The sequence below is a fragment of the Clinocottus analis genome, unplaced genomic scaffold (genome assembly GCF_023055335.1).
Source record: "Clinocottus analis isolate CAN_PGR_092001 unplaced genomic scaffold, fCliAna1.0.p SCAF_15, whole genome shotgun sequence".
NCBI classification, from domain to species: domain Eukaryota; kingdom Metazoa; phylum Chordata; class Actinopteri; order Perciformes; family Cottidae; genus Clinocottus; species Clinocottus analis.
The window spans coordinates 7067920-7080502 of NW_027175876.1; the positions used below are offsets into that span (position 1 = coordinate 7067920).

Sequence of the window (12583 nt, forward strand, 5' to 3'; positions counted from 1 at the left end):
GGATATTAGAATTTTTAGACAGCACTTGTGCCTCTATCATAAAGTGACTGAAGAAACACTTACAAAGATCCTTCAAAGGGATCGATTAAACCATGAGCTAATTGAAGTTAAACTTACCTATTTGTTCATTATAATCTCAAATACTAATGAGTAAATTTCTGACTAATTACAAAATGAGAAAGTAATATCCATTTCCTCTGCTCAGCCATATGAGCTAAAAAATGAATCAAGGTCTTAATTAGCTAATTACATATGAGTGTCTGGGCCATAATTGATTGTGTGAAGAGGAGTTTCAGGATGTGCGTCTGTCTGTGCTCTCATGTTATTCCCCTGGTACACTTGACTCAGTGGATTCCAAAAGATCAACAGCATGAAAGACAGAAGGAGGGGCAGAGATGAAGAGAAGACTGAAAAGGTTTCATTTTGAATTGCAATACATCCCGTTTGAATGGATAATTGACACCAGATGCTTATTGTCTAAGGTAAAGTTATTTGCAAGTTTAAAGCAACAGTGTAAATTACTTTTATCACAGTAAGTGGATTATACTTTGGCAAAACATAGTGAAACTAATGGTGAGAGATGAATGTCTCTTTTAAATACTTTTGACTGTTAGTGAGAACACCTTCACATGTAATGGATGCAGACAAACCCAGCAACAAAGGAAGACTGGACTGCAATGTGTCAATACAATAAACAGTATAAATACATTGTCCTTAAGATATGAACAATATAGAATACTGGAAAAGTGGATAACACAAAGTACAGCTGAGGCTAGTTGTTATGTCACTAGTTGCAGGTATTTTTTAACTATAAGCTTGGACAAATTGAAAATTTGAAGACATTTTTGCAGCTAAGTTGGCTGAGGCACATACTCGTCTGCATCATGGTGTGCTGGGTTTGAATTTAGTGTGCATGGAGTATGTCATACACTCAATCCCCTTCTTGCCCCACTAAGGAAAGGGGGAGGGGAAGTAAATCTCAAAAGAGTAGCGAGGAGCTTCACTTTACTGCTGGTGTAATCTCTAGAAACACTTGGTCCACTGATTACTGTACTAAAACGGTTCGCTTGGAAAACGCCTGAGTGACGATGAGACCTTAGCCGCTCACCACTGGTCATTTGATAATTAAGCTTTAACCTTCTCAGAAAGGATTTGTAAAAATGGAAACTTGGGACCCACTCACTGAATTCTCCTCCCTTTTTGCTCAACTGCAGTGCAGGCTGCAACTTTAAAGCCAACATTCAAGCCAAATTCTAGCAATATGTCCTCCAATGCACTATAAACGTAATCGCTAGATCTTAACAACATACCTCCCTATGTAAAGAAACAACAAAGGAGCTGCTGCTGTCTTTTAGTTGAGACCTTTGGTGTATAACTGGTGAGTTAATCTGGTGAACTACCCTCTCGTAATGAGAGTCATTAATCTTCTGTATAAATTACTAGCACCAATACCTCTTCTCCTAGAAACTCTTTGTCAGAGCTCATAAGACTTCTTTTGTTATACCTGTGGAGTGGAAAAGTAAGGGGGAGGGGAGTGATAGTGAAAGGAAGCCCTCATGCTACGTTTCAACTCACCTAACGATTAATCACATACCTTTAGGCGCTGAATTAAAGACCTGTGATAACTGAAGTGGCCTAATCATCTGCATAGCCAAGGGCAGGATCTATCCTTCTGAGAGCAAAGCTCGACCACGCTCCTTCCCTCGCTCTCTCTATCCTCCTGTCTCTCTTACACATCTTGGTCTTTTTAAATGGGTCTCTATGGGAGTATTTACACCTGTGAGACAAGCCCATAAGGTGCCGTTTTTTCCCCCTACTAGTTAACAGAATGACATTTGAAGGAAATGCACCTCCTTATTACAACAGATCCTCTGCACCTGCTGATTTGACTTGAACATTTACCAAGCTGCCATGACGACGAAGACATTTTTTAAGACAAATACAGGCCAATCAGTGTCACTATGGAAACGTCAGGCATCAGGTGAAAGGGTAAGCAGTTGGTCGAGGAGGAGCGCAAGAAATTTGATCAACAACGTAGAGAGAGAAGCATGGGGCGCAAATACTCACCCTATCTCTTCTGATGGACAGGTGTGATAGTATGACTTATTTATTCATTTGTTCAATTAATTAAAGTGAGTTTAAATTAAATTCTAGTCAAATTTTCTGGATCTTTGGCCAACCAGTTTATTGGGGATTTTGTACCAAGAATTGGGCTTTAGTTTCAGGACTGAAGGTCCATGAGGCATTACATTAGCGCACTTTAAGTTAATGTTTCTCCACACGATATTCAGAGCATTATTGTGCATCAAACAACTACTTGATATGTTAAGATATAGTGGAGCAATGTCTACTTGAGCAAAGAATGGCGTCACTCCCCTTCTGTGTGCGTTATAATCCAAGCTTTTTGACATAGCTCTGTTGACATAGCTGAGCCGGCGCACATGGCTTTTAGTGCATGACAGTGCATGTGAGCGTGCCCCACTGGGTAACTCATGACCATCGCACTGAGCTGTTACAACTCATAACACTGACCGGAGTCAACGCAGATACGAAGCACCTACCCTCCTCTTTTGCTATTGTTGCAGCTGTTAGCGCTGTTAGCGCTGTTAGCTGCGACCTGCCAGCTAAGCCAGCCCCATGTTGAGGCAATATATATCCTGGGAATTTTGAATTCAGCACATCTAACTTAAGTTAAAACAGTTAGAGATTCAGTTAGTGTGCTGTTTTCCTTTCTTGCTGCAAGTTAGATAAAAAGATCAATGCCATGGCTGCATGATAAATATGGAGTCCGGGACAAGCAGATGGTTAGCTTACTTTAGCATTAACAATGGAAACAGTGGAAATGAATTTGTCTGGCTTAGTCTGAAAGTACCAAATCCTTCAGCCAGCACTTCTAAAGCTCGCCATTTAGCATGTTGTATCTTCTTTGTTTCATCGGCACGAAAACGTAAGGGAAAATGTTGCTGTTTTACCGGATGTTCCAGACTATTCCTCGGCTTGGAGCAACTCCCGGGCAAACAAAGGAGACTCCAGCCAAGAAATAGTTTGGCACATAACAAACTACAAATTGTCATTTTTGTATGAATTATCAAGATGTAATGTGTTAATTAGTAAGCATTAAAAGTCCTTTCCCGCCCATTTTTAGTCTATAGGCTCAGCTAAGATGCTGGAACCATCTACATGTTTACCATGCAGATGTGAGAGTGGTAATAATCTTCTCATTTAACGCTCAGCAAGATAGCGAATAATTGCATTTTGCAAAATGTTGAACTACTCCTTGACATTATTTAATCCAGACGAGTTGGGGATCTCTCTCCTTCATAGGCCTCTGAATCCTCATCATCTTTCCCTAATCACTCAAACCCAACATTTTCAGTGACTATGAAATAGCAAAAGGACTGTGCATCTGTTGCTTCAAGTATAATAATAAATAAACTATGTGCTTACCTAAATGTTATAAAAAATGTAAGGCATTTAAGTATTTGGCTGTTTGTAATTTTCTGCTGGCACAGTCCTGAGACATGATATTTAATATTACGTCAAGGTTTATTCCCTCCTGAGTGGTTTTCAAATGAATTTTCTGCTCCACGTCACCGTGGTTTAAGGCCTCCACAGCTGTCGTAATCAAATAGGAAACCCTGAAAGCAGCGTTGCGGATTAAAATAACGCGTAATTGTGTTGCACTGTGCCATATTTACCTTGTCCACCCGTTACCGACACACTATTCAAGCAATGATGGGTTAAATTGTGGCACCTAATGCAGTATAATATAAAAATTACACGCATACGATGGCCCCTCAGCATGCAGCTGCACCAAGTGTAATTGTTTAGTATAAGTGACAGATATACTGGTGTCCAAGCTCATTGAGGAGGCAAATGACAGGCGGTCCTTAACGAGAAACTCTTATCTTGAACAATCTAAATTGGCCCATATTGAGATAGAGCTTACAGGTTAGTAAGACTTAAATTATTTAGTAGCTTGCAGGGGAAATAGATATAAGTTGTATTAAATGCTGCATTGTAAAAGTCATAATTAGAGTGTGAGTAAATCCTTGCTACGAGCAATGTGAGGTTGAAGGAATAAAAAGGAAAACGAAAGGCATGCAAGTAAGAATGACTGTGAGTGTGGTCTTAGCTAGCGCAGCAGGTCCCATGACCAATCCCACAGTGTGATTTGGAAATGGAGCAAAGTTCACAGAGAGCAGAGTGGATGGAGTATAGAAGATCAAAGTGATTGGAAGTGGAAAAGCAATGAGACGGATAAGTTTTCAACCCACACTCACCAGCACCAGTGTTTGAGAAGTGGGAGACACACAATGCTGGCGGCAGCAGTTGGAATCAACCGGATTTTCTTACCTTTGCCAAGTGGGAATTGATCCATTTTGTGAACGTCCTTTTCTGCACAGCCTCCTGCTCATCTGTAAATCAGAGCCCAGAGCGTCACTATCAGTCACATGCAAAATTAAACAAAGAGCGGATTAAAACACAATCTTCTCATTGTCTATTGTTTTGAGAGTTGATTGGGTTTGCAGAGCTGGATGGCAACTCTAATTAACTTTTATGTTATTACTGTCTGTCTCGTGTGTCTGAACGCACTCGCAACACATCGTACCTCACACTGATTTAAGAAAGATTTAGGAAAAGGCATTTGACATTTAAATATGACATTTTCAGTAGCTGGACTCCTCATAGAAATCCTGCTCTCAAAAATGCCCTTTTCGATGATAAAAGGGCAATGGTTCTTCCTATCCAATGACATGTATCTCTGCTATGATCTATAAGAAGGTGTTATTCATTTCTGAACACAGTTCAAGCATGCAATCTGTTGCTACAATACTCACACATAAAGCTACTTGAAACATACTGATTTACCTATATATATATATATATATATATATAGATATATATATAGAGATAAAGATAGGACATTGTGGCTGCTACAGTAATACAAATCTCTTAAGTAAAAGCACAATCAATAGCATAGATGTCGGCTGATAATGTCCCCTAAAAAGCTACTTAACTTAAATGACAACATCAATCAAGTCTTATCTTTACCGCGTGTGCACAAACAAAATGATAGTGATAGTGCATATACAAACTCGCACACACAAGCAAAAATTGTATACTTATATTCTGCAGGTATTACTGCTGTAATCTTTCCTCCCCAATTCCCCTTTGACTCCAAAATGCATTGTTGCTTGAAGCCCATGCAATAATAATTGGGGCTGCTTTGACGGTTACATCTGTAATCGACAAATTCATGTGCAGCTCTCACATGAATCTCATCATAAAGTACACAAACCAGATGTATAGTTTGCCTGGGACTCTAAGGATCCAATCATGTACAGTGACTGACACATGTGACAATGCTTTTTTTCTGTCCCGTCTGCACTGCAGAGCAATATCCTCCAGATAAGCATGTTATCAGCGAGAGAAGACGTCTGACACAGTGCTTTACTTAATGAAATATGCTGACGGTTTGATTACACTCAAGTTGGTTAGTGTGTCACTAGGTACTGTGTGTGCAGCCGTGAACAGTAAGGGGTGTGTGTGCATCAGAAAGGAGGGAGGGGTGGGCTGTTCATACATAATGCAGATACATTCACACAAAGTCATACGTGCCACTGAGCAGGTCCTCGTTCTATAAATGAATCTTTTGATTGGGTCCAGGAGTAATCAAATATTGATGGGCGGTAATATTGGATGAGAATAAGAAAGATTTAGCCCCTCTCATCCTGAAGTAGGAACATGTGTGACAGAGAACATGTCTGCACGAGCGGGGTACTCGCCGCTCAGTCTCAGGGACGAGGTGACTTTGAACTTGACGCACACAAAATCACACTTAAGCACACACACACACACACACACACACACACACGCACACACACACACATCAAATCACATTCTTTCAATATCACAAAGGGAAACAGCCGTCCCCAGCAACCAAGCCTCGCAGCAGCATTTTAACACACTTGATTACCTTCTCGGCTAGTGTTGGTCTGTACCATCATTAGTCTCTTCCGCAGCCCCTGAGTTCCCACTTTGACCCCCCACGGTGAAGATGACCTTAATGAAATATCATTACAATCAATTTTTTTTTCTCTCATAGGCTGTGTCTAGAGACAAATTGTAAAGCAATCAGTCCGACACAGTCTTTTATAGTTCCCAAAAGGAAAGATACAAAAGAAAATTATTATTAGTATGATTATTCTGATAAAGTCTCTTGAAATCTAATCTAATCCATCAGACAGTGAGACAGAATGCTGAATGCATGGTCTGGTATCCAAATACAGATGAGCAGACAGGCGGACTACCACAGGGTCAAACAGAGAGATAAGAAATCAAACATTTTGACAGTCTGCCCGCTGTGCAATGACACATGCAGTGAGCTGCTACTCGTCTGCTGGGTATGTTTGCTTCACCTGCTGCAGGCTCCGAGCACAGCAACCTCTGCGCACACACTCTACCAAAGTGGAAACGCCCCCTTCGAATTTCTGCCCATTTTACTCAGCACACCACGTCTACAGCCCCAAAAAAATGTCCCCTGCAGGGAACATTTAGTCAGGAAATTACACCGCAAAATGCACACCCTCGCAGAGGCACGTCCCAGTCCATACTGCAGTGCCATGCTCAATCACACACACGGCATACCTTACCACAGATTCAAAACATACACACTATGCACAATTTGATCACACTCTCCATCTCAGCGTAGGGGACACACATTCATGCACACTTCGTCCCACTTACCGCGGAGGTAGTGGAAGAAACCCGTCACCAGGTTGAGGGATGTGTTCTTTTTCGGGGAGCCCTCGCCCCCTACTCTTCGTGCCATCCTGTACCCCAGACTACACCTCGATTCCTGCCTGTTTTCATGAGGATGTTGAGAGGACATTCAGGGCAACCTCCGGGTGAGGTAATACTTGCCCTTGCTCCTGCCCTTGCTGCCTCTCCCCCTTTTTTGGGGAGGCGTCTTGAAAGAGCTCCCTGGAGCACTAGACCTCCCGAGATGACAGCGGTGAAACTGTTTTGCTCTGAGGCAAAGCGGTGAAGAAGGTTTCACCCTCCTGGTCTCCTTTCGTCTTGCTGTCCTGTCCTGCAGCAGCGGGCTGCCGACTCAGTCAGACTCAGTGCTTTTCCTGCCTGTTAAGCAGCTTGGGAGTGTAATGTGAGTGTACGCGTGAGGATGTTTGTGTGTGTGTGTGTGTATGTATGTGTGTGAGTGAGAGCAGTGCGGTGTCGGCTTGCCTCCGCATCAATCTTTCTTGCTTAGTCCCTCTCGTCCTCTCTCCCTCTCTCCACACTCTCTATCGCTGTCTTTCCCTCCCACGTTCTCTCTCGCTCTAAATTTCTGTAGGCTGCGGGAACGATCCACTTCCCTCCACTGGCCAGCCAATCAGAGTGCGTGGGAATGGATGATGTCACGGCAGCCCCGTACTGATGTGGAGAGAGAGAACTGACTGGTGAGGAGGGTGGCGGGTGGGTTGAAGGGGATCACTTAACAGGTTAGGAGGGAGGGAAGTGCAAGCTCTACTCTGACATCATCGCACACATATGTTCAAACACAATATTGGGACAGACATACAGGAATTCCCTAAGTGTTACTGGCACTCTATTACCCTTCCTCTCTCTCTCTCTCTCTCTCTCTCTCTCTCTCTCTCTCTCTCTCTCTCTCTCTCTCTCTCATCCACACAGTCACCATGCAGTGTTTGAGGCTTGCAGTTCTCTACTCTTTAGAGCCTGCAGGAGCAGACCACCGCCGGCAGTCCTCCTGTCTGATCTGCTACTGTACCTTCTTCAAATAGGATCTGCTTTCATCCGAACCACAGTCACATACAGTCGATCTGTTTGTTTTCTCCCAGGGAGGGAGTACTGTATTAAACAGAATACAACAGAGGTGAATACAATATCTGAGGATAGGTTTGTGTGATATACAGAAGGTAGTACACACTGTATACTCTACAAGCCTGTGTTTTAAGTGTCTATAGACACTATAGGCAAGTCCAGAATAAAACAAAACAATATTAAGAGTGGTTTAACCTTTATTCGCTATGAATGTGTGATCTGTATTGAAGTGGAAAATGTGCTGCTGCTTGTAAACTTCAGCATCAAACCAAGTGAAAATCATACACTGCAGACAATGGCAGCATTGTTCATCCAACTACTCTGAATTCAGCCTTGAAAGAGACACTCTACAACAACATATTTACTAAAGCTCTGTTACTAGGAAATGATCAGGCCAAAATCCCCCACCCTTCACTGCTGCAGTAAAATTATATCAGAAAATGCACGTGTTGCAGTACGCTGACTTCTTCTTCTTTTCACTGTCTGATTTTTACCACTGTTTCTGTCTGACCGATGAGCTCTCTTATTCTGTCTTTTTTTTCTCAAATGTTGGTCCTTATATTCTTGAACACACACACACACACACACACACACACACACACACACACACACACACACACACACACACACACACACACACACCACACACAATCACACACACACACACACACACACACACACAATCACACACACACACACACACACACACACACACACACACACACACACACAGCTATGGCAGTGTTACAAACATTTGGCTCTTCTTTGAAACCATATTCAGAGAGTTTTCGAAAAAGCAATTTTCAGGCCGAATAGCCTGATGGGTCTTATATCAGCCTTAAAGATGAAAGGATCATTCATCATTTGTGTGATTTTCCCTTTTGTTCTTTGGGTTCCCCCCATAAGGGATTTTAATTATGAAAGTCATCAATAACCAATGGCAGCTGTCATCTGCTATCTGTCTGCTGATAATCACTCTGCTGACACTCCTCCCGTTAACAGCCCTGAAACTGGCCGTCATAACGCCACCATGAGCCTAGTCCAACGACCTGTCTTTGAAAGGATTGTCCGTTTTAAATATCTGTGTAGTATGATTACTGTGTATGTGCCTGAGTGTGTGTATGTGTGTACAGGTATTATATATTGACAGAGCAAGGGTTCAAAGAAATAGTCACAGTCCCGTTTTTCATATTTACATATACAGTACACAGCTGTTATTTGCGCACTCTAGACTAGAAAAATGAATTTCATGCCGGTAGCAAACAGAATCCAATGGGACATTCACATGGCACACACTCTCAATCCCTTCTCAATAATATTACTGCAAGAGTGAATCTACAGCCAGAAAAATAGACAGAAATCTATGTTCTTTATGTAGTTGTTTGTGCAGCCCACACTATATCGATGTTCTGAATAATGGAATAGGCTCTATTGACCGATGATCCCTTGCAAAAAGTCTCAACAAGTCTCCACGTTTAAGGTGTTTTTGTATCTAACAAATCATTTCTGAAGAGCTACACTTCCTTTTGGGAGAAGGAACTATCCAAGGTGCTGAACCTGTCAATGAGCATCATTTTAGTGTGACAATGAATTTGGTTTAATACAGTAAATTTACATGGAAGCAACAGAAAATTAAGATGAATTGTACAAATGCTGGGACTCCAAATAGTTGAATAAAAAACAACATTTCTGTTTTTGTCGGTACGGCTGAGAGATTTATTTCCAGTTAGCAAGCTGAACTTCCCTGGTGAGCTAAACTGTTTAGAAAAACAACCCCGGGACAAAATCAAGACAAGATGGTGAGGAATCTTGGGACTTATTAGGTTTCACCATGGGAGTTGTAAGAAATGCAGGGCGGGCAGGTGCACTCTCTCTCCTTCACAGACACACACGCGCACACACACACACACACACACACACGCACACACACAATAAAATAAGCTGAATGATAACAGAAACATTCTCTCGTCTACTGTATGTGCAAGAATAAACCAACAGACTCCTTTAGGCTGCAGACCTCAGGAGTGTTCCAAGAGAGAAAGGGGGGTTGGTTGGTTGGTTGGTTGGAGGGTTAAAACAGACTGAACCTCAGCTGGTCTTGATCCCTAATGGCGCCACTGGCAGCCAAACAAAGCACCAGATCCCTCTCTGAGGTTGTCGAGGTTGGACGTGGGTCAGCGCCCGACACTCACACAGGTATGTCTGCGGGGTGTGGGGGTTCCTGAGGAGAGGAGGAACAGCCTCTTTTCAGCTGTTAAAGAAAAAACAAACAGCCTACTGGAGGGTGGACTAACGCTGTTTCTGCTCATATCGTAATCTATTCACCCCAAGGATATTTGGGTTTTCTTTCTGAGCTGCCAAGTCTTGTGAGGTTACAGAGACACAGCACCACCTAGTGGATAAGTAAAGATTGAGGTATGTAAAGTTCTCTTTGTAAGTGTCTCTGGTCTGCAGTACAAAGGGACGAGCGGACAACACAGAAATAATGTACAAACTCAACATTAACTCCGCTTTTACAACGCAGCCTCCTACATCTCCAATGTCTTTTAATCTATTAATGAGTCCAAAACTAACAGCCGTGATTGATCTATCAGAAATAGACTGGCACTGCACACGGACAAGGTTACACAGTCCGCTGTCAAGTATTAATTAAGTAATGCATTAATTCAATTAGATGATCTTAATATTATTCAAGCTGGTGGACATTTAAATTCAAAAAGCAGTAGCATGAAAGCATGAATAGCTGCAGAGAGACACAATGGCAGCATCGGTACCATGCTGCTACACAAGAGCCTGTTATATATCTTTTGGCATAATGCCTTCTCTTTTGCAATAAAACAGTAATGGAACAGGCCTGTTAAAGCTATCATACACTAAATGGATGTCTTTGTTGTGTACTAGAGAGGTAGCTTGTAATTGCTCCATACAAACACATTCACAAACACAACACATGCAGAAACACATTTAAGTCCACGGCACTGACACACAAAGTGATTAAACAGGTTTTGGTGGCTTTTCTGCCCCTCTACTCCTCCAAAAAAGCTTCTTTATCCACTTCCTGATTCCAGCTCTTCTCTTTCACCCCAACAATTCCTAATTTAAAAAACCCTTCTCAGCACTTCCGCCAGAGTACTTTCACCCTAACACTCAATAACACCCTCTATCACACCCTCAGCACATCCACTCAACCCATACATGCCTATTCAGCCTCGCCATTCACCATCCCACTTCATTGACAGCACATTTTTACCAGTCCCAACATAAGTGCCGAGACGGAAGTCCAAATGCCAGCCTATTAGCATAGCTAATTACATTTCAGTAATAATGAACCACATTAAAGAGAGTAAGAAGGGGGGAACAAGTCAAAGTGATTATCAAAACAACCCCTTTCCTCTTTGAAGCACCATTACTCCCTTTTCAGCACCAGATGTGCATAGAAAGCACATTGTCAGCAACAAAAATGTCCAAATATCAGTGTTCATTAAAGCCAGGCCATTGATACTGTAATTTCAGCACCTGCAGTACTGACATGCACGCACACACAAAGCAATAAAACAGATAAGCATGCCAATGAATGAAAGTGTAAAAAGTAAAGGTATTTATAATGTAAAAAGAAACATTTGTAGAAAACATTAAATAAAATACAAAAATACCACATCAAATCTGAACGTATGAACTATGATCACCTCGGGTTGAAGAATATAGAAATTTAAATGATACATTTTACTCATTTCTGTCAGGGATGCTGCAGAAAATAAAATATTATGATGTGGCAAATCACATTGCGCCTTATTGGATTTGATTTGCAATTTTCATCCTATGCTTTCAGGGGTTCTTTTATCAGGTAAATACATCCAGCTGAACAAAACCACGTTTTAATACTATACAAAAACTGACTGAACATGCGGCTGATACAAAGCATTTATTCAACGGGAGGTACGAGGGGTCATATCAAAACGCCACTCAGTGGCACTAAGAGCATTACAGAGACTCAATTTGGCTTTGAAAAAATATTTTCAGCTTGATGTTTCTCTGCTGCTCTCTCTATGAATGTGTGTGTGTGTGTGTGTGTGTGTGTGTGTGTGTGTGTGTGTGTGTGTGTGTGTGTACATGTGTGCCTATGTGATGCTTTGTGTGCATGGGAGTGCAGGAGTGGGTCAGACAGTCTAAGCTCTTTATCCAGGTTCAGTGGCCCGCCACACATCACAGGGACGAGGAAAGTGAAAGGACTGGCGTCAGCACACTAAATAAATCCCTGTGGCCGGAGCAGTAAATTCAGTTAGAAGTCCTGTCTTTGCTGTGAAATAAAAAATACTGACTGGAACAGAGCCAGACTAATCTACAAATTGTTGTTGCACACAACCACTTGTGTGTATTTATTCGTATCCAGCTGGGGCCATTTTTCTGTTTTACTGAAAGTAAATTTGAATTATTTTTGCAACCAGCAGATGTATTCATTTTTTCTTACTCTAACAACAACCACCTGTCCAGTAAGTAATCCCATTCTGTTGAGGCATTATTTATTTCCTTTAAATTCCCTTGACAATGCCTGAATGTTAACTTTTTCTCACAGAACATTCTTGAATTATTAAAAGCAGGAAAACAGGGTTTGTTGTGTCAGGTGGCAGGTTTTGTTTGTGTCGGCAGCAGGACGCCTCAGAGTAAGAAAGGGCCCTGAGGGAAAGATGTTTGCATGCAGCACAACAGGAAATCATATTTCATAGACAGAGCACCGCCA

The 12583-nt window shown here is 41.9% G+C and overlaps 1 protein-coding gene across 1 annotated transcript in view; it reads right to left on the bottom strand.

Moving 5' to 3' along the window:
* The window catches only part of syne1a (spectrin repeat containing, nuclear envelope 1a), a 113983-nt gene extending 106679 nt beyond the window's left edge, over positions 1-7304 (bottom strand). The window contains exons 1-2 of the mRNA XM_068576618.1: positions 6751-7304; positions 4357-4418 (exon numbers count right to left, since the gene is read on the bottom strand). Of these exons, the coding sequence (XP_068432719.1) occupies positions 4357-4418; positions 6751-6895 (207 nt within the window). The 5' untranslated portion in view covers positions 6896-7304. The remainder of the gene's footprint in view (positions 1-4356; positions 4419-6750) is intronic.
* Between the last annotated feature and the right edge of the window lie 5279 nt (positions 7305-12583).